The sequence below is a fragment of the Pteropus vampyrus genome, unplaced genomic scaffold (assembly GCF_000151845.1).
Source record: "Pteropus vampyrus isolate Shadow unplaced genomic scaffold, Pvam_2.0 Scaffold197, whole genome shotgun sequence".
NCBI lineage: Eukaryota > Metazoa > Chordata > Mammalia > Chiroptera > Pteropodidae > Pteropus > Pteropus vampyrus.
The window spans coordinates 755,111-774,214 of record NW_011888978.1 but is presented as its reverse complement, the minus strand read 5'-3'; the positions used below and the strand labels follow the sequence as shown (position 1 = coordinate 774,214).

Sequence of the window (19,104 nt, the reverse complement as noted above, 5' to 3'; positions counted from 1 at the left end):
CTGCCTGCCCTCACAACCTTTGCTCACCACGCAGACTGCCAGCACCTTGCAGGTACTCCCAGGGAATTCACCTTCCCTGGGACCTTGGCTACCTTAACACTTCACAGCTTTCTCTTGCCGGGCCTCAGTACCCTCTCCAAGGCCCCATTGTCCCAGCAGGGTAGACTTACTCTGCTCACTTCGCAGTGTCTCACCCAGGCTTGGACCCAGAGTTACACCAGTCAGGGTGGATCTGGGATTCAGAGCTGTGTCCCACAGTGGTTTAGAGGCAGAATTCTATCCTTCGATACCTTAGGGTCTAGGGCACTGTTGTTCAGTAGAACTTCTCGTGGTGATAGAAATAGTATATATTTACACTGAGCACTCCAGCAGCCTTTAGCTATTGGGCATTTAAAATGTGTCAATTGCAGCTAAAGAACCGAATTTTAAATTTTATTTAATTTTCACTAATTTGAATTTAATTGAAATGTGTCATAGTGAACATAACTGCTCTAGAGCCTCAGAGGTCTCCAGGCCCAACCCTCACATTTGGAAGATGGAGAAACTGAGGTTCATGAAGGAGAGAAGGGTCACTTAGGGTGGCTCATGATTGGAAGCTAGCCGAGAACCCATTTCCCTGGTGCCACGCTCCTTGTCCTTCTTCATCTTTGTGTGCCTTGAGGGTTGAGTAGCCACATGGTTGTTGATAATTAAATAACACGAGTGGTCCAGACCTAGATGCACCCACAGAAGGCAGGATTAGTTTTGACTTGGGTAATCCCAGAGGATTTCCAATAGGAGGTGTGTGCAGGCAGATATGGTGGAAGGGCTTGTAAAAGCCAGGAGGCGAGAAAGATTGTGGTTTCCTAAGGCCAAGTGACTGAGAAACTCCGGGATGGGCAACCTCCTGGTTCCCCATGGCCCTCAGACCTCTTAAGGGGCCTGCAGTTGGTCACGTTGCTAGAGAATCCCACCTTCAGACATTTGATAAAATCTTGGATTAACTCTTCTTTGACTACTTCCCTCCTCACCCAAAGCAAGTCACCACCCCACAATAGATGGGGCTGCCTGGGCCAGCAACGAGCACCCCATCCCTGGAGGTATGTAGCTATGCCAGAGCTTTACACAGATTACACTTCATCCATGAGGAGAGCATCGTTATTATCCACATCTTATAGGTGACAGATGGAGGAGCAGAGATAGGCCTGGCAGTCCCATGGGGGAGGCATCCAAGAGGACTCATGCTTACGGGAGGCTAGACTAAGTGACTCAAGGCATCCTAAAGCCCAGTATATTCCGCGCTCAGCGAGATAGAAACACCCTGCGAGGAAGGGTGCACTCCCTCAGCTTAAGGAACCAAGAGGCAACTGCCTGGCACAGCACCCGTCCCATCAAGGGCACACTGTATACTGAGGGATACTTGGGAGCCAGGGGTATCAGAAGGAAACTTGGCTTGGAGAGAGACCCCTGCCACCAGGCAGGCTCACATCCAGTGTCAATGGCCTCAGCAGGATGCCCACATATCGTCATGGGGGCAGCAGTGAGCCCAGCATGGGGGCCATTTAAGAGTCCTGATCTTACAGCTTCTCAGTTCCACCTGACTCACTGCCCTGTCTCAGTAAATTGGGCAGCATGAGGCCAGCACACTGGGCCTAGGCCAGGTTCTCCTGACATTTGGGCAGGCTCCAATCCAGGGACAAGCTTAATGCCCCTGAGCCTGGGTATGAGGCAAGAATGCAGGCCTGGGTATGAGGCAAGAATGCATCCCCAAGTCTCAGATTCCCCTCAGTTAAGTGGAGATAGCATTTCCCCTTTGCCAGGTGAGCGTCAGAGGGGGCAGGACTTCTAATTGCTCTGCATCCTGAGGTTTGGCCACATATCTCTAGGCCTATGCTTGGACCCCTGAGTTAGACAAAATCAAAGCTGGAGAGAGAAAGAGAGAGAGCGAGAGAGTAAGCAAGCGAGCAAGCGTGCACGAGAACACCTTGGTCATGTCAGGCAGCTGGTGACAGCACTGAGTTGTCACCACCTGTACACTTAGTTCCTCTGCCTGAGCCTGAGAGGAAATGCAAGTCCCAGGGCCCAGGAGAGCTGTAGTTACTCAGCCCGTTTCCGTTCTTTGCCTGTTACTCATTTCATGCTCAGCACCCAGCCAGGCTAGGGACACTGGGCAGAAGACAAGGACCTGACTGACTGGTGGGCTTCTGACTCTTGGCCCCAGACAAGTTTCAAGCCTTTTTCAGCCTTGTCCACGCCTGTAAAAGAGGGTCAGACTCATCCCTCAGGGCTGCTTCGGAGTCCCTGGCCAGTAGCCTGCATGCACCCACATGCAACTGGCCTTGAGTTCTGCTTCCTCTTCTCCCCACCCCCTCTTTTGGGAGGTAGGGACCAGAAAGGGAAAAGGCTTTTTTGAGGTCACAAAGCTCATGACAGCCAAGCCACACCTAGAGCCAGATGTCCTTGTCCAACCTCATACCTCTGGAGCACAGCTGCAGGTCGGGGCTCTGACAACCCTCCCACACCTGCACCTGCAGCGTCAATTGCCCAGTCTGTCCCTAACGCAGGATCACTTAGGTGCCTGACCTCTGAGAGCTCACCGGGGCAACCATAGCACCCCCACGCACATCCCACCATTGCCCATGATACAAAGCACAAAACACTGGTGGGATGGACAGGAGTACTGTGTCCCTACACCCCATCCATTAGCTCTGCGAGGAAGTCTGGCATCTCCAAAATGAGATAGCTGTGAACAGGGAAAGGAGATTGGCCCACGGGGACATTGCAAACTGGACTTGGTCTGGGGATTAGAGGCAATGTCTCAACTCTCGTTTTGAGATCTGAACACCAGAGCCTCAAGTTGGCCAGATGAGACTTTGTACTGTTTCTTTGGTTCTCTGGCCGAGGGTTCTAGAGATTGGGCTCAAGTGCATGTGTAGGAGTTTGTGCAATTTCACCATTTACTTGCTAACCTAATTTACACCTTTTATACTAACCTGATCTCTCATGCTGGCCCTGCATGTGCTGTGGCATGGGTGCCAGGCCAGGCTGCGGGTCTCTGTGCCATCTCCTCTCGGCCCTCTCCCTGCAGAGAGGAAACCATCACCACCGTGGTGAAGAGCCCCCGTGGCCGCCGCCGGTCCCCCAGCAAGTCTCCTTCCCGCTCGCCTTCCCGCCGCCATGCCAGCCCACCCAGGCCAGGCCTGCAGGCTCCTGAGCTGCTGTACACGCCAGGGCTCGGCCAGCCCCGAAGGCCCACAGCAGAGCCAGGGTGGAGGCCCACGGTGCCCACTCTGTACGTGACAGAGCCCGGGGCTCACACGCAGGCCCTGCCCAGGGGCACTGGGCCCCCACCTAAGTGGGTGGAGGTTGAGGAGACCATTGAAGTCCAGGTGAAGAAAACAGGCCAAAGGAGTGTGTCTCCAGCCACAGAGGTGCCCGGCAGCTCAGCAGGGCTTCTCTTCATGCTGCCTGGTGGGACCCCTGGAGGAGACCCCAACACAAACAACTCCAACAACAAGATGCTGGCCCAGGAGCCCCCAGACCAGGGCAGAGCTATGGGCAGTGTCAGCGAGCCCCTCATCTTGGACATGGAGCCAGAGACCCCTGACCTGTCCTCTCCCGGGGCCACTGAAGAGGAGGCCCTCTTGGAGGAGGAGGGGAGAGGTGCCCATCAGACGGAGGAGCTCCTCGGTGCAGATGACCTTTGGGGCCGTGACCCTAAGATCCTCGAGCATGACGGTCGTGCGCTGACACTGGCTGACCTGGAGGATTACGTGCCCCAGGAAGGGGAAACCTTTGGCTGCAGTGGCCCCGTGCCCAGTGCTTCTGACGACCCACCCTGTGAGGTCTCGGTGCTCCAGAGAGAGATCAGCGAGCCCACCGTGGGGCAGCCTGTCCTGCTTAACGTGGGACGCCCGCTGGGCCCTCGTGGCCCACCTGGCTTCTTCAGCCGCCTGCCCCAAGGTGGGGCTCTGTCAGGGCCCCAGGGCCCTGGGCCCGCCGTCTCCTTCTGCGTGCGGGAAGCCCAGGCTGGAAGCGCCACATCCTGGAAGCCATCCTTCTGCACCCAGGTCCAGCATTCTCCGGACAGTGGCCAGAGCAGCTTCAAAACAGAGATTTCCACCCAGACAGTCAGCTTTGGGACAGTGGGTGAGACGGTCACCCTGCACATCCGGCCAGACAGGGACGAGTGCTCCAGCCCCTCCCAGGGCTGAGGCCGCAACTGTAGGGGGCAGGTGGCTGGGGGTTGAGCAGGGTCTCTGGGGTCAGGACAATCCTGAGGCAGCTGCAGTGGTTTCATGGGGCAACAGGAAGAGAGGCGTGGCCGTGGGCCCGAGGACCCCCCACCTGGCACCAGTACCTGCTACCCTGGATTTTGGGCTCAGGAGAGAGGCTTGAAGCCAGCATCCAGGACACATGTGCTCTGACCCTCCTCTCACTCTGCAGCAGCTCGGGGCTCCAACAGCTCTTCCTGTGGTCTGGGTACTCCCTACCTCACAGGGCGGGGTCTTCAGCTGAGGACATTGTGCTTGAGGCTGCAGTCTGGTCTACAGAGGAGGCTGGGGGTGCCCCTGGTAGACTAGCTCTAGGTGGTGTCTTCCTCTCCCTGTATAGGGGCACATCCCTGCTCTGCCCAGGCTACCTGGCCTACTCAGTGGGGTCTTCTCCAAGGGCACGTCTTTCCCATGGATACTTTTTTTAGCCTCTGGGAGGCCCATGGGGCCCACTCTGTAGGCTTCCTGGGCCTTCCTTGCAGGATGGGCCAGGGTCTGTGGGTGGGAGGCAACTCTTGTCAATTGACCCCATGATGATAATAAACCGACTTTCACAAGCCCTGTGGTCTGTTCCTTCTTGCTTCTCTGCCAGCCATTCTGACAACTTGGGTACAAGGGGCCCTCTAAACCTGGCCCTGGGGACCAACCAGAGGGCAACCCAGGCCCCTCCCCTGGTAGCCATGGGTAGGTCTCGGCCCATCCTGGGATCTCTGGGTTTAGGTGGGGTAGCTCGCCTGACCAGCCTGTGGGGCTGGTCATAGGTGCACACAGCGTGACCACCCATAATGGCTGCTTCTGCCCTACCTTGGTTAGCTGGCCTTCCTGCTCCCTGCTCAGTCTGGCTGTTTGTTGTCAGGGCAGATAAGGGGGGTGTGATGTGCAGGGGGGTCCTGTTGACCTCCTTGGAGTGGGGAAGGATGGAATGGATGCCCTAATGCTGGAGAGCATTCTGGTGCAGGGAGGGCTCCAGGCAGGAGGACATACTAGGAACAGAGCGGTGGGCATTCCTGGGCACACCAGTGAAGCCACAGTACTGCTGCCTAGGACTGGAAGCCAGGTAGAGGAGGGGGCTGCACAGAGGCCAAAGGCAGGGAGCTAATGTGAAAGGATCTGGCAGTTCCCTGCGGGGAAAGGGGAGCTTTGTAGGGGGCCAGGGCATGGGTCAGGTGATGGTGTGGTGACCTGGGCCAGGAGGCACTTAGAGGAAAGAGCAGATAGGACCTCAGGTGGAGGGGAGAAAACTGCCAGGCTGGGGGTAGGCGCTGGCATGGGAGGGCAGGAAGAGAGCCCACACCCCTCGGGTCCTTGGACCCCTGATTTGGCATCAGGCTGTCCATAGGTTTCCCTAGAGCACGGGGCCGGGTCCACCAGGCCGGGGGTCTGGAGTGGACCACAGAGGAGCCAGTGCAGGATGAAAAGATGGGATGAGCTGATACTGATGGGTAGACAGGGCACAGGGCAGTGTCCAGGCCCGATTGCCCCTGAGGAGTTGACGTTCTCGTGAAGGCATCTGGGCGCCTTCCCAGGGATGGTGTATCTCTGTGTTTGCTGCCCGGAGTACCATCTCCCCAGTTCAGTCCCCAGGCCTCTCTCTCCCTCTCTCTCGGGGACCTCTGCCGCCTGCACCTCTTGAGAGAAGAGTGGTGGGTGGGTGGGGCAGCCTGGGGTTGGCTCACTGGGGCATCTGTGAAGATAGTGATGGGCTTCCTGGAGCCCCCTCCCTGGGCCCACACCACTTCTCACCCCTACATGCTGACTTCTCCCACAGATGCTGCCATCCCACCCCCAGCCACCCTGGAGCGAGTGGACCAGGAGATCATGTCTGTCCAGACAATGGTGGGCCCTGAGGCTCCAGGACCTGCAGGGGACCAAGCCAGCCCTGGCCCCAGGGGACCACTCACACTCCAGGAGGCCAGCCCCCAGCCTCCAGGCACTGAGGTGGTGGAGGAATCAGGTGAGGCCCAGTGATGGGCCGACCACAAAGTACAACCTGCTCCCAGACTCCCCTTCTCTCTATGCTGACCTCAACTTTGGTCACCGTGTGTGCCCATCCTATGAGAGTGAACTCACAGAACCCTGGGGACCCTGACATCTTGATGGCTCCATACACTGGGGGCCCTGGGCAAGACCTACCCCTTGTTCAGCTTGTCCCCATCTGTGAAACTAGGTAGCGGGGTTGGTCCTGGGAGTTTCTACCCACCCTGAGCACATCTGTCCTCTGAGCCAGAGGCCTCCTGTGCTCCAGGGCAGGTGAGGAGGAGAGGGGAAGAGGAAGGAGGGGTAGATGAACCTTGCCCCTGACAGGTTAGCTCCTGGAGATGCTGCATCCCATTGCGATGAAGGTGGGGTGGGGGGTGGGTAGCCTTGGGGCTGGCAGCCCGGGCTAGGGACTAGGACTGGAGGTATGCCCTGGCAGAGGTGTGCATGTGTGGCAGGAGCTTGGAGTTTGGGGCCCCAGACATTGTGTCCCTGGAGGTCTGCCTGTGCTTGCACCTTCTGGGTCCTGAAGGGCTACACAGGGGCATGTCATGGGGGACAGAACCCTGGTACATTGCTGGCTCCATTTCACTAGGCCCCAGCCTCCCACCAGCCGAGCCCCAGAAGATGCCTCAGCCCCTCCCCTATGTGGGCCCTGAGCAGAACTCAGGGTCCCCCGCGGAGGCTCAGGGACGCGTCGTGCCCATCCGGTAACCTCTCTGGTGTGCTGGGTGACACAGTCCATTAAGGGATATCCAGTGGCAGGGCAGGAGGAATAAAGGGTGGGCTTACGGCACCCCAGGATGCTCCCTGTCAGCCCCACCTCAGCCAAAAGGCAGAGTAGGGAGAAGCCACCTTAGGGGCCAGAGGTGTGGGGGGCCCCTGTCTCTACGCCCCCTCCCAAACAGTCTGCTTTAACCCCGGGGGGTGGGGCAGAGACTCTCCCCTGGGGATGACCATCTTACCATGAGATTCACTGCCCACTCTCACAAGTAGAGGGGCAAAGCAGACAACTCATCCTGATGTACTGCCTCAGGGTGGAGGGTGTGGCCTGGCCAGAGACCGGTGCCACCACCGAGTTCTGGGATATCCAAAGCCACGTGTTCATGGAGACCACGCACCGGACATACGTGTACCAGGCCAGCGACTCTGGCACCACAAGTAGGCTACGTGTGTGTCCCCATGCCCTGGGTTGGGGGGACACTTGGAACAGAGGAGCCATCTGGAGTATGTAGCCCTGCTGTGGCCGGCTCCAGCTCAGACTCATTGCAGGGTGGGCTGTGGCGAGCTTCAGGTGGCGCAGCCTGGGTCCTTTCCCACAGGCTCTGTCCCCCACCCCCAGGGCCACCAACCATGCAGGTAACCATTGAGGACGTGCAAGCACAGAGGGGCAGCACGGCTCAGTTCCAAGCAGTCATCGAGGGCAATCCGCAGCCCATGGTGACCTGGTACAAGGTAGGGATGGGCGCAGGGTAAGGGGCACTGTGCAGTGAGTGCCATACCCCACCAGACAGGGTATGGCACTCACTGAAGGCGGTTTGGGCCATGGTGCTGGTCCCTGGGATGGGCTGATGGCCGCCCTGCTACTGGCTGTGCATCCAGGACAGCGTTCAGCTGGTAGACAGCACTCGGCTAAGTCAGAAGCAGGAAGGTACCACCTACTCTCTGGTGCTGAGGAATGTGGCCCAGCATGATGCCGGCATCTACACCTGCCTAGCCCAAAACGCTGGTGGCCAGGTGCTGTGCAAAGCGGAGCTGCTGGTGCATGGGGGTGAGTCGGGGGACCCCTCCTCCCAGGCCTCAGTCCCCGCTCCATGTGGGTGTGAGGTCCTGCAGGCTCCCTGAGGCTTGGGCACAGGGGGCTGCCCCGGTGGACACTACAGAGTTGGGGGACGGCGCAGTCATCTCTCCACACTGATGGCTGATCACTCCTGGCTGTAGAGGATGGCGAGCCAGACTCGGAGAAGCAAAGCTATCGGAGGAAATTGCACTCCTTCTATGACGTCAAGGAGGAGATTGGGAGGTATTGTCACCCAGTCCCACCCTGGGAGCCCCTCTCCCCCCCAGAGTCCCCAATCTAGGAGCCACCAACCCCCATCTTCTGGAGCCTCCATCACCCTGAATCCCTGCTTCCTGGGAACCCCATCTTCCAGGAGCCACCCCCCAGTACCCGCTGTTCCCTAGGAACCTTGCCCACCCACCCGGCCCGTGCTCTCCTAGAGCCTTTGCCTCTCAGGAATCCCACTAACTCAGCACCTCCGGCCCCTTGGGAGCGCCTGTCCCCTCATTGTGTCCCCAGAGCCTCCACTCCTTAGAGTACCCACTTATCAGGAAGCCCTGCCCCTCAAGATTTCCTGCTCCTCAAAAACTCCATCCCCGGGAGGTCCCTTCCCCCTGGAACCTCTTTCCCTTCCAGAACCCCTGCCTGTTGGGAATCTCACACTAGGGGAACCTCGCCTCCGGGAACTCCCAAAGGCCACCCCTCCAATCCAGTCCCTTCCATTACCTGCTCCCTGACCCCATCTCCCAGAACCCCCATCTCCTTACTCCCCTCCCTGGAAGGCTGCTCTCAAGCATTCAGCATGGGCTCCCCTCTTCCCAGGGGTGTGTTTGGCTTCGTGAAGAGGGTGCAGCACAAGGGCAATCAGATGTACTGCGCCGCCAAGTTCATCCCTCTTCGGAGCAGGACGTGTGCCCAGGCATACCGCGAGCGTGACATATTGGCTACGCTGAGCCACCCGCTGGTCACTGCGCTGCTAGACCAGTTTGAGACTCACAAGACCCTCATCCTCATTCTGGAGTTGTATCCTGCCCTAGGCCCCAAGGGTGCAAGGAGGGCATGAGTAAAGAGCGGGCAGGGGTCCACAGGGTTGCATGGGGCCTGTGGTTCTGGTGTCCCCAGGCTTGGCTGCATCATGGGGATAGCAGCCCAGCCTCCTGCATTCTTGTATGATTCTGTGTGACCAACCAGCCCAGACACAGAGCTGTCCTTCTAGCTCGCTGTCCCTTGGGGTGTCTCTGTGCAGAGGGGAGAGGATGCCTCCACTTCAATTCTGTTACTGGCCACTGGCCTCAGCCCTCTCCTCTGGGTCCTGTGTCCCACTTACCCCTCCTCAACCCTGAGGATCCACCTTCCCAGCATGGACCTCTGCCCCCACCCCAACATAAAACTTGTGAGGGGGAGCGGGGAGTCCAGAGCCTAGAGCATTCCTTGACCTGAGCACCAGGTGCTCATCAGAGGAGCTCCTGGACCGTCTGTTCAAGAAGAGCGTGGTGACAGAGGCCGAGGTGACTGTACTGCCTAAGCTGTCTGCCCTACATACACACCCCACCAGGCCCGCTTCCTCTGCCTCAGACTGCCTGTCTCAGCAGACATGGCCCTCATCACACTCTGTGCCCAAGCTCAGAGAACTCTTGGGGATCCAAGGTCCTCAAGGGGTATCACGGTTCCTCAGTCAGTCTCAAAGCCCTCCCAGCTCCAGGCTCACCACTTCCCCTCCCAGCCTGCACCTGCTCCTGAGACGTGATTCCTGCTTTGCTCAAGCAGCTCCACACACCCAAACCCTCCCCACCTTCGGGCCCAGAGGAATCTCTGGCCTTGGGCACAGTAGGGTCTGGGAAGTTGTGTGGGACTGTCCCAGGCCTAGAGGAAGTGGAGTCGTAGGTGGGAGCAGGGAGGGGAGGGAAGCAGAGGAGGAGGTTGAGGCTGACTCTCTTGCCTGAGTGCTAGCCTTTCCCACTGAAGGTCAAGGTCTACATCCAGCAGCTGGTGGAGGGACTGCACTATCTGCACAGCCATGGAATCCTCCACCTGGACATAAAGGTATTTATCCCCCCGCCCCCCGTGCCCCAGAGCCCGGGGAGGGGTACATGGGAGCCCGGGGCCTGTAAGCTGGGAAGGCACAAGCCTGCTACTTTCAGCTTCCCTGTCAGGACTTGCTCGCTTTAGGGGACAGAGCGCTCACTACCTTTCCGGCAGCCTCTTCAGGAGGGATGTGGCTCTGAGAAAACAGAGGCCGTCCCCAAATGGTACTGAAACCTGCCCCCAGAGTAGCCCATCCCCCGCTGGCTGCACCATCTTTGTGGGGCAGCCTCTCACAGACCTGAGTGTTCCTCCAGATCTGGTAACCCTGGGAGTTACCTCCTTAGGGTGTGGCCTTACCAACTCCCTGACTGCCCAATAGCCCTCCAACATCCTGATGGTACATCCTGCTCGAGAAGACATTAAAATCTGCGACTTTGGCTTTGCCCAAAAAATCACCTCAGCAGAGCCACAGTACAGCAAGTACGGGTCTCCTGAGTTTGTGTCCCCTGAGGTCATTGAGCAGACCCCCGTGAGCGAGGCCTCCGACATCTGGTGAGTGGGCAGGGCCCCAGGGATGCAGGTCCTATGTCAGTCTACCCACCTACTCTCTGCCTCCCTTCCTCCCTCGGCTCACCCGCAGCACCTCACCTGTGGGCCAGGCCTGGGGTGACTTGCATCTATGGTTTTGTTCCCGCAGGGCCATGGGGGTCATCTCCTACCTCAGGTGAGCAGACCCCCCAACCCCATCAGCTGCCTCCTAGGAAACCAACCCCTGAACCCTCCCCGCAGGCCCACGGGAGGCCACACGCACTGCTAGCCCTCCCCAGATCAGAGACCAGAAACCCAAGAGGCAACTATTTTGGGGACAAGCAGTCAGCCAACTCAGATAAGAGGTTTCTGCCAAGCACTTTTCAAATACCCATTCCAGAGGACGCAGGTCACGCGGCACAGCACGAAGCTGTTTCCCAAAGGATCTAGCTGGTTGGACCTAAGGCCCCTCAAAACAATTACTGCTGCCCTGAGAACACTGCTGGTGTAGACTGAGCCTGGATCCCCTCTACAGATGGAGCCCTGCTCCTTACCTCAGGCTAAGGATGGTGCCCACCTCAGGCTGACCCTTGATCTCTATTCCAGGCTGAGCCCAGATCCCCATTCCAGGCTGAGCTTGGATCTCTGGGCAAATTCGAGACATTTGCTGGGACTCTCAGCACAGAGTGGGAGTGGCGCTGAGAGGCCATCCCCAGTCAGGGTGCCCCCCCACCAAACTCCATGAGACCCAACCCTCCCTGGCCTGGCGACCTGCCCCCATGGACCCTGAAATCCGGGGTCATGTCTGAGGGCCAGCCCTCCCTGTGTTTGTAGCCTGACCTGCTCATCCCCGTTTGCGGGTGAGAGTGACCGTGCAACCCTCCTGAACGTGCTGGAGGGGCGGCTGTCCTGGAGCAGCCCGGCGGCTGTCCACCTCAGCCAGGACGCCCAGGACTTTATCAAGGCCACCCTGCAGAGGGCCCCGCAGTGAGTGCACATGCCTTTTCCCCCACTGTCTGCCCAGGGAGCCAGCTGACCCCTGGCCTGACTGGGCCTTCCTCTGCCCCCAGGGTCCGTCCCAGCGCAGCCCAGTGCCTCACCCACCCCTGGTTCCTGGTGAGTAGGCTGAACCAGGGAGGTCTAGCACACAGGGAGGTAAACTGAAGCCAAGAGGGGCGGGGCCTATCTGGCCACAGGGCACACCAGGGTCTCCCTGAGGTGGCTTTCTCACCTGGGCCCCCAGAATTCCGTGCCTGCGGAGGAGGCCCACTTCATCAACACCAAGCAGCTCAAGTTCCTCCTGGCCAGAAGCCGCTGGCAGGTAAGCCAAGCAGCCACAGGGAGGAGAGGCTGGAGGGGGACATGGTAGGGGGTGGGGGCAGCAAGGGACCTGGAGGGCCTGTCAGGGAACGGAGGCCCAGAGGGCTGGCTGTGTGCCCTGCTGGGCCTGGGAGAGCAGGGAGCGCGGTCTGGGCATCCTTCCTTCTGAGTCCACTCTCCCTGAGCTGCTGAGAAGGAACAGGGCTGTGTGGAACATGCAATGTTCTAGCCAGGGCGGGGACACAACAGAGCCCTGGGGTGCTGGGGAAGAGGATGAGGGGCTTTTAATGCTTCCATCTCCTGGGACTCCCTCTGGGCACACAGGGAGCCTGAAAGCAGTAGGAACCTGGCTGACACCTTGTCCCTTGCACTCCCAGCGCTCCCTAATGAGCTACAAGTCCATCCTGGTGATGCGCTCCATCCCAGAGCTGCTCCAGGGCCCGCCCGACAGCCCATCCCTTGGAGTGGCCAGGCACCTGCGTGGTGACACCAGCTCCTCGTCCAGCAGCTCCTCCTCTGACAACGAGCTCACATCCTTTGCTCGGGCCAAGTCTCTGCCGCCCTCCCCAGTGACCCACTCCCCACTACTGCACCCGCGGGGCTTCCTGCGGCCATCCGCCAGCCTGCCCGAGGAGGCCGAGGCCTGTCCACCAGTTGAGGCCATACCTCTGCCCGCATTGTCACAGGGTACAGAGCTACCGGCCTCCCCAGGCTGTGTGCCCCGGCAGAGTATCATCCGCAGCCTGTTCCACCAGCAGGCGGGCGAGGGCCCGGAGCATGGGGGCCTGGCTACAGGCAGCAGGCGGTACCCTGCACGCCGGCGGCACCTGCTCAAGGGTGGCTACTACGCAAGCACCCTGCCAGGCCTGCGGGAGCCGCTGCTGGAACATCGCGTGCTGGAGGAAGAGGCTGCCTTGGAGGAGCAGGCTGCCCTGAAGGCCAAGGTGCCTTCCTTCGAAACTGCCCTGCGGCTACCTGGCACCAGTGCCTGTGGAGGCCCCAGCAGAAGCCGCTCCCTGGACCTAGACAAACCCTGTTCAGCCAGCCCCTCCATGGAGGCCTGCCATGAGGGGAAGTGTCCTGTCTCAGCCTCCTTGTGTCTTCAGGCAGCCCCAGGGGAGTACACTCCCAGAGAAGTAGCAGGTGCCATAGAGATGGAGCATCCAGAGGTGTCCTTCGGGAGGCTGAGACCATTTCTATCCACCGATGGTGACTCTGGCCTTGCTAAGCAAGAGGAGTTGTCCCAGTACAGCTATGGGGGGCAGCCAGTGCCTTTCTGTCATCCTCAGCAGGATCCTGCCCCCCAGGAAGGCTGTGCTTCCTCTATGGCTGTTGCATCCCAAATTCCTGGTTCCTTCCCTCCAGGGCATTGCCCAGAGGCCCTCTTGGCACCCCTGAGCTCCTTCCCTTCTACAGACCTCCAAGCTCCCCCCTCCCCAGCCCAAGCAAGCCCCCAGCCAGGCTCTAAGAGGGTGCTGGAGGCTACCCCTCTCCCCAAGAGGCCTGGGCCCCCCAGCTCCCCAGGACCAGCCTCCCTAGCAGGTACAGAGCCCAGCCTCTTTCTAGATGCTGAAAATCTAGCTCAGGAGATAGAGGGCCCCTCTGAGTCTGCACGGCCTCAGGAGCAGGCAACTTCACGGAAGTTCTCCCTAGGGCACAGAGGGGGCTATGCAGGGGTGGCTGGCTATGGCACCTTTGCCTTTGGTGGGGATGCAGGAGGCATGCTGGGGCAGGGGCCCCTGTGGGCCAGGATGGCCTGGGCCACATCTCAGTCTTTGGAGGAACAGGATGAGGCAAGGGCCCAGAGCCCAACCCCCGAGGCCAGCACGGCACCTCTGCCAGAGGACAGCAAGGTCCCCCTGAGGGCCTCCCCAGAGCTGATCTCATGGGAGGACTTTGGTGGGGGCTCCCAGGTGTCACTGGTACAGATCCGGGATCTGTCGGGAGACGCAGAGGCAGCTGACACTGTGTCACTAGATATATCAGAGGTGGATCCTGCTTATCTCAACCTGTCAGACCTGTACGACATCAAATACCTCCCCTTTGAGTTCATGATCTTCAGGAAGGTCCCTAAGCCAGAGCCGCCACCCTCCCCTGAGTCAGAAGCCGGGGAGGGGCTGGCTGAGCTCCCAGAGGCCCCGTGGCCCTGGCCAGACATGCTGGGCATGCCTGCTGGCCTGGAAATCACTGAGGAGCCTGAGGACATGGAAGCTCTGCTTGGGGAGGCAGGTGGCAGCAGGAAGCGCAAGTGGTCACCCCCTTCCAGAGGCCTCCTGAGCTTCGCAGGGAGGCGCACGCTGCTGGAGGAGCCCATGGAGCTGGGGCTGCGCCGGAGGGTGAGGGCCTCGGTGGCCCATATCTCCCGCCTCCTGAGGGGTAGGCTGGAAGGTGACTCCCCACTCCTACCAAGGCTTCTGGGCTTAGCCAGGTGTCTCCCCTCTGTACCTTGGGATGTCTTGCACTCACGCCCAGGAACCATAGTTCAGGAGCCCACCTGATGGAGGAAGCCCCCATTCTTGTTCCAGTGCCACTCAAACCCCAGGCACATGGGGACCCTGTTCCTGAGGTCACCTTCTTAGCCTCATGCCCTCCCCATGTGCATCTGAGACCTAGTGTTGGGACCCAGAGAAGCTGCAGGGATGACGTCGCTGTGGAGAAGATCAGAACAAGGCTAGCCTTCCTCATCCTCCTTGAGCCCCACCCTGACCCCAGACCTCAGCCAGGCCTCCCCGGGCACCTGTGCCCCAGAACTGCTGGCTTACCTTCCCGACATGTCCCTAATCAGGACAGGCCAATGCTGCTGGGGTGGTGAGGCAGTGACCTCCACAGCAGATTTAGCTTGTTTCTAACAAAATCACCAGGGATCCAGGCTTTTCTGCCACGTGGGAATCTGGCAGTGGTGGCAGGCGGCCCTGGAGTCGTCCTCCCGTGCCCCTGGTGTCAGGTCCCAGAGGAGCCAGCCCCTTGGTGTGACCTCCCACGGCCCTCTCCTCCATACAGGTCCAGAGAAAGAGGGACCCCCCAGAAAGAAGGCAGGCCTAGCTTCCTTCCGGCTGTTGGGCTTAAAGAGCAGAGACCAAGGTGGGTGCACTCCCACGGCTGGGACCTCCTGCCACCCAGGGGACCTGGCTGTAGGAAAGGGGAGCCCCTCCACAGTGCCCAGACAAGTAGGGGCTTGAGCCCAGATATGGAGCTCTGGCTCTCTGGCTGTCCGGACTGAACAGTCCTGGAGGCCTTCCTTGAAGAGGTGCTGGTCTTGACAATGAGCCGGTGAGGGCGGGCTCCTTTCCAGTACCCCCACCTCGGGATTCTACTCTCAGGTTGGGGGTCACCTCTGAAGGCTCACCCCACCTCCCTTCCCTAGCACCATTCTTCCTAAGGGAGCTTGTTGACGAGACGGTGGTCCTGGGCCAGTCCGTGACTCTTGCCTGCCAGGTGTCGGCCCAGCCAGCTGCACAGGCCACTTGGAATAAAGGTAAGGAGCTATCCTAGTATGTGTGTATGTGTGTCTGTGGGGGGGCGGGCAGGACAGCAGGAGATGCTCCTTGAGGGCATGGCTTTCAACATACAGTGGAACACTAAAGCCCAGAGAGTGCATGTGACTTGGGCATTCAGAGCTGCCCCTCACGCCCGCTCTGCTTGGCCACAGACGGGACCCTCCTGAAGGGCAGCGGCCGCCTCCTCATCTCCTCCACACTCAAGAACTTCCACCTTCTAACCATCCTGGTGGTGACCGCCGAAGACTTAGGCGTGTACACATGCAGTGTGCACAACGCACTGGGCAGTGCAGCTACCACGGCTGTCCTCCGAAAGGCCGGTGGGTGGGCCACCACTGGCACTCTTGGTGGGGACAGGGAGAGGGGTCACCCCAGGCCATCGCCTCTTCATAGAGGTTTCCAATGGGGCTTGCAGGAGCCTAGGGTGGGCGGGGGACTTCAAGCAAGGTCCAATCCATGGGGCTCCTGGGCGTGCACCAGCCGAGGGGAGGCTGTGGTTGGCAGGCAGACACCTTCCAAACCCCTGCCAGTAGAAGCACTGGGCCCCTCTACCAGGCAGCACTGGAATGAGACCCCCGAATCAATGGGACCAGGGGCACCCACCTGGTGGTGGGCACCCACTCTGGCAGTAGGGTGCAGGGGTGGGGGCAGAGGCTCAGAGCTGTAGGGACAGCTTCTGGGAGGCCACCTTAGACACCTAACCTTGGGCCCTGCAGAGCGTCCCTCGTCCTCCCCGCGACCAGACATTGGGGAGGTATATGCAGATGGGGTGCTGCTGGTCTGGAAGCCTGTGGAGTTCTACGGCCCCGTGACCTACATTGTGCAGTGCAGCCTAGAAGGTAGGGCTGCCCTATGCCCTTGCCTCCTGGGGGGCCTGTTGCCAGTGGGGAGGGAGAGGAAACACTTGGTCATTCTGTGCCCTTGGGCATCCGTGGGGGAAGCGCCTGGCCCCCTCTGCACCACTGGCACCCTTTGGGGAAACATTGGCCCCCTCTTCGCTCTTGGGCAGCCTCCTTTGGGGAGGGGTCTCTCCACCCCCTAACTCTGGAATCAGGTGGCCTGGGCCTACCCCTCACCTGCTCTGTGTGGCCAGGTGGCAGCTGGAGCACACTGGCCTCGGACATCTTCGATTGCTGCTACCTGGCCAACAAGCTTTCACGGGGTGGTGTGTACACCTTCCGGACAGCATGCGTCAGCAAGGCGGGCATGGGCCCCTACAGCAGTCCCTCGGAACAGGTCCTCCTGGGAGGACCCAGCCACTTGGGTGAGCCTCTGCAGAACCTGGCAGCTGGCAGCAATTCCCTCCAGAATTGCCCTGTCACTTTACCAAGGCACATATGCAGTTGGGAGATATGTTCTGGCTGCTATGCCACTCACACATTCCCAAATGGTCTAAGAAATAAGAGGCCAAGTGTGGATTCAGAGAGAGGCCCCTTTTCAGGGTGCCAGGGAAGGGGTGATGGGAGACAAGGTGAGGGGAGCTGGGGCTGTGGGGAGCCCCCCAGTCACTGGCTTCCCTTCCCGCAGCCTCTGAGGAGGAAAGCAGTCCAACACGACCCAACCAGCCCTTCCCCAGCTCCCAGACCTTCACCTTCCAGACCCAGATCCGAAGGTGTGAGCCCTCCCCACCTGCTGGCTTTGATGCTCCCACTGCCTCCTCCCCTGCATCTGTGCCCCTCCTTCTCCGCTGGACTTCCTCCCTTCTGCTCTGAGAGTGGGAGGGGTCATAAGAGGGTGAGCAGGCCAGCGGGACCCCAGGGCTGGAGGAGTCCTCCTGAACTTGGCTGGTGCTTCCTCGTCAGGGGCCGCTTCAGTGTGGTGCGGCAGTGCTGGGAGAAGGCCAGCGGACGAGCGCTGGCTGCTAAGATAATCCCCTACCGCCTCGAGGACAGGACGGCAGTGCTGCGCGAGTACGAGGCCCTCAAGGGCCTGCGCCACCCGCACCTGGCCCAGCTGCAGGCCGCCTATCTCAGCCCACGGCACCTGGTCCTCATTTTGGAGCTTTGCTCTGGGCCGGAGCTGCTCCCCTGCCTGGCCGAGCGGTGAGGGGTTGCCTGACCTGAATGCAGGTTTGGGGGTGGGGGGTGGGGTGCGCAGTGCAGGGGACCAACCTCCCACTGGTATGGAGGTCTCAGTGGAGACTCAGACAGAGCCAAGCCTCCTCCCCATGTGCCCTAGGGCCTCCTACTCTGAATCTGAGGTGAAGGATTACCTGTGGCAGATGCTGAGTGCCGCCCAGTACCTACATGCGCAAGGCATCTTGCACCTGGACCTCAGGTCCGAGAACATGATCGTCACCGAGTATAACCTGCTCAAGGTGGTCGACTTGGGCAATTCCCAGAGCCTCGCCCAGGAGAAAGTCCTGCCTGCGGAGAGGTTCAAGGACTATGTGGAGACCATGGGTATGCTACAGGGCCTGACCTGGGGGAGGGGTGGCCAGAAGCAAGCACCTCCCCTAGTCTTGCCACCTACCCCCTCCACGGCAGACACCCAGCCCCTCACCTGTGTGTTCCCCCACGCCCCCACCAGCCCCGGAGCTCCTGGAGGGCCAGGGTGCTGTCCCACAGACAGACATCTGGGCCATCGGCGTAACAACGTTCATCATGTGAGTCTTCTGCGCTGGGGAGGAGAGGGAAGATGGGACGGGAGCTGCCGGCTAGGATCCACGAGAGTGACCCCCATCCACCGAGGGTGACCTGGGTTCCTTGACATCCCCACCCTCGCAGGCTGAGCGGCGAGTACCCGGTGAGCAGCGAGGGGACGCGCGACCTGCAGAAAGGCCTGCGCAAGGGGCTCATCTTGCTAAGCCGCTGCTACGCTGGGCTGTCCGGGGGCGCCGTGGCCTTTCTTCAGAGCACGCTGTGCACAAACCCCTGGTAAGGTGGCCCCCACCCCGTCCATCCCAACCATTCCTTTCCACCCTGCGCTACCCAGCCCCAGCTCCCAGAACGCGGCAGACATCCCCCATCCCCCATGCTCCAGGGGACGGCCGTGCGCGTCCAGCTGCCTGCAGTGCCCGTGGCTGACCGAGGAGGGCCCAGCCTGCTCTCAGCCCTCAGTTGTGACCTTCCCCACGGCGCGGCTGCGCGCCTTCATGCAGGAGCGCGAGAAGAGGCGGGCGCTGCTATACAAGAAGCACAACTTGGCACAAGTGCGCTGAGTGCCGGGCCCAGCAGTTCGTGTTGGGGGCGGGGCACGGGGGGCGGGGCGGGGGAAGGGGCGGTGTGTGCCCTGCTGGGCTGCACCGCTGGCCTCCTCTCCAGGACTTGCTGTATAAGCACACAAATGCCAATAAAAACCTCTGATATAAGGCGTCTTCTGTTTCACTGTCTTGAGGAGAGGGGGTGAGGGCCCTGTACCTTCCTAGGGTTTGGGGCTCCGTTTAAGTTGCAACTGCCCTTCCCTGTGAACTGGGTGGAAGGGAACCTGCTGGTTCATGGAGAATGGAACCTGTCAGGGCAGCGTCCCCTGGGGTGACCAGCTTACAAAGAGAAGCCTTTTCTGTCCCAGGCAAAAGGGTACCATTGGTCCCTCAGCCTCACCCCACCCTCCAGCCTCTGAGGTATCTCTGCTAGGGCTTCTGAGCTCTGAGATGCATAAATTGAAAGCCACTAGCCTGGTCCCCATGGTTACCTGCCTGGCTTGGTCCTCTGTCATCTTCCAGGACTGGCCATTGCAGTCCTTTCTCAGTTTGAGAAAGGAGCCTGGTGAATGACCAGCCAGG

General features: G+C 60.1%; 1 protein-coding gene across 1 annotated transcript in view; it reads left to right on the top strand.

Annotated features, from left to right (window-relative positions):
• The window catches only part of OBSCN (obscurin, cytoskeletal calmodulin and titin-interacting RhoGEF), a 141,327-nt gene extending 122,787 nt beyond the window's left edge, over positions 1–18,540 (top strand). The window contains 28 exon segments of the mRNA XM_023537737.1: positions 2,201–2,246; positions 3,068–4,128; positions 6,022–6,207; positions 6,844–6,940; positions 7,267–7,391; positions 7,573–7,685; positions 7,833–8,001; positions 8,172–8,253; positions 8,833–9,033; positions 9,458–9,518; positions 9,976–10,053; positions 10,415–10,587; positions 10,733–10,759; positions 11,398–11,550; positions 11,634–11,679; positions 11,807–11,884; positions 12,261–14,271; positions 14,884–14,964; positions 15,248–15,358; positions 15,533–15,700; positions 16,097–16,219; positions 16,474–16,644; positions 16,908–16,992; positions 17,183–17,422; positions 17,559–17,782; positions 17,910–17,985; positions 18,107–18,256; positions 18,363–18,540. Of these exon segments, the coding sequence (XP_023393505.1) occupies positions 2,201–2,246; positions 3,068–4,128; positions 6,022–6,207; positions 6,844–6,940; positions 7,267–7,391; positions 7,573–7,685; positions 7,833–8,001; positions 8,172–8,253; positions 8,833–9,033; positions 9,458–9,518; positions 9,976–10,053; positions 10,415–10,587; positions 10,733–10,759; positions 11,398–11,550; positions 11,634–11,679; positions 11,807–11,884; positions 12,261–14,271; positions 14,884–14,964; positions 15,248–15,358; positions 15,533–15,700; positions 16,097–16,219; positions 16,474–16,644; positions 16,908–16,992; positions 17,183–17,422; positions 17,559–17,782; positions 17,910–17,985; positions 18,107–18,256; positions 18,363–18,540 (6,314 nt within the window).
• Positions 18,541–19,104: the final 564 nt, after the last annotated feature.